Source organism: Anarrhichthys ocellatus, unplaced genomic scaffold, assembly GCF_004355925.1.
Source record: "Anarrhichthys ocellatus isolate YVR2014 unplaced genomic scaffold, GSC_Weel_1.0 scaffold7673, whole genome shotgun sequence".
Classification (NCBI taxonomy): Eukaryota; Metazoa; Chordata; class Actinopteri; order Perciformes; family Anarhichadidae; genus Anarrhichthys; species Anarrhichthys ocellatus.
Window position 1 is genome coordinate 1 of NW_022287647.1, and position 2,142 is coordinate 2,142.

Below are 2,142 nucleotides of genomic sequence, written 5' to 3' on the forward strand. Positions count from 1 at the left end.
GCTTCTTCAACGAAACAAGTGAAATAAAAGTGCAGGGAGGAAGACGAGGCAGCACAAATAACGGGGGACTTTTACTGTGAAGATTTTTTAAATGAAATGTGTTGATCCCGTTTTACAGCCGCTCCTTTGACCACGAAAAATAGAAGTGAGGACACATCTGGAGCATCTGCTCACAAAACACAGATGTGACCACAACCTTTGATATCTTAAAAGGTGTTTTGCCTTAATGTCTAACTGCATTCACTGCATGACATGAATAAGTGACCGTGTGGAACACAACGTTAGTCAACACTCATAATGTTTATGAGTGTTGACTGTCTAAAATGAAGCAGTCTCATAACAACGTGAGTCTGGATCAGTTGAAGCACATTCAGACGCTCTCTGTACCTCGATCTTCTGCGCTCCGGCGTCGACCCAGTAGAGCAGCCTGCTGATGGGGTCAAAGGTCAGAGCCTCCACGTTCTGCAGATCTTTCCTCACCACGACCTCCTGACCCGTGCTGCCGTTCAGACACAGACGCTGCAGGAGAGAGAGAGAGAGCGAGAGAGAGAGAGAGAGAGCGAGAGCGAGAGAGAGAGCGAGAGAGAGAGCGAGAGAGAGCGAGAGAGCGAGAGAGCGAGAGAGAGAGAGCGAGAGAGAGAGCGAGAGAGAGAGCGAGAGAGAGAGAGCGAGAGAGCGAGAGAGCGAGAGAGAGAGAGAGAGAGCGAGAGCGAGAGAGAGAGAGGACAGCAGAGTGGTTGGTCGAGTCTCATCCAATCATGTTTGTTGTTTGTTTATTGATCCGCGTCTGTTTAAGCTTTATGCATCGAAAGAAAACTGTTGGAACCCCCCCCCCTCTTGAATCCCCCCCACTAACCTGTATGGTGTCCAGCGAGATGTCGGCCCAGTACAGGCAGTTCCTGTCGTAGTCGAAGTCCAGAGCCACGGCCTCCCGGAGGCCGGCCAGAGGCAGCGCCTGGTCGGTGCCGGTGGCCAGGTCGTAGCGGTGGATGGAGTTCCTCACCGCGTACAGGATGAACTCGTTGCTCTCTGGACGCAGCAGAGGAGACGAGAGTGACACTTAAACATCACATGGTTGTGTTTCAAAGACCGTCGGAAAGATGAAAATCTGACGATAATGACGGTTTTTACAGCTTCTGGCTGCGATAAACGGGGAAGTTTTGGCAAATTGTTCTAAGAAAACTTTTTAATCCCGCCGTCTGGGTTTTGGGGCTCAGACGGAAATTTCAGTGATTTCATCTTGTTTTAATTTACGACAGTCACTTCATCTCCATCCCCCCCAAACATGTCAAGAGCAGAGGTGAGTGTTTAATAAGACACACTGCTCTTCTGGAGAACAGGAGTCAAGAGAACGCTATAAAGAGACTAAAAGATGTGTTCTGACAGTGAATGAAGCGACAGAGCGACCACATGATGGAGGAAACGAGCAGCTTTACCTCCGACCGGACACGGCAGCATCTCTCCATCCAGCCTGGACTCCACGTCTCCTCCTCTGCAGCTGTCTCCTGGAACCCTCCTGTAGCTGCAGCAGCAACACAAACACACCGTTATGTGTTTCCCTTCATTCACCACCAGGGGGCGATCTCACCAAACATGTGATGACGCTGACATACGATCCCTCCACATCAGCAATAAAGAGAACAAAGGCTGCTTTGCATTCTGGGGGATTTCTCTGGTAATGAAAAATAAATAAAAATAATAAAACAGTGGATGCTAATTATTATTGTGTCATAAGGAGCATATAATAATAATAATAATAAAACAAGCAGCAGAAAACAGAGTTTAAAAACATGTGCAGCTTCTCCACGAATATAAAAACATCGATGCGTCAACCCGAGGATAATAAACTGGATTTAATTTAATTACCAAACTACTTCCCTTCATTTCTGTCGGTTCAGCAGTTTAGTTCGTTAGTTAGTCAATAAGCAAATAAAGTGAAAATCACAGAAAAGAAAAGTTATATCTCTTCAATATTACAAGAGTTTGACAGATGAAGCTCTGGAGCCATATGCCAGAATGAATACGAGGTAGTTTAGAGAGCTGGCCGTATGAAGAGTCGTGTATCTGTGAGTGCACATCGTGCTAATAAACACGGAGGCTCTGCTCTGCTCACCCTTTATAAACACGAAGGCTCTGCTCTGC

The 2,142-nt window shown here is 47.0% G+C and overlaps 1 protein-coding gene across 1 annotated transcript; it reads right to left on the bottom strand.

Moving 5' to 3' along the window:
* Positions 1-13: 13 nt before the first annotated feature.
* LOC116380556 (sortilin-related receptor-like) lies at positions 14-2,136 on the bottom strand. Its single transcript, XM_031842458.1, has 3 exons — positions 1,437-2,136; positions 857-1,029; positions 14-519 (listed from the first exon to the last, which is right to left on the bottom strand). Exons 1-3 carry the CDS (start codon positions 1,456-1,458, stop codon positions 319-321), a joined length of 396 nt encoding a protein of 131 aa, XP_031698318.1. The 5' UTR covers positions 1,459-2,136; the 3' UTR covers positions 14-318.
* Between the last annotated feature and the right edge of the window lie 6 nt (positions 2,137-2,142).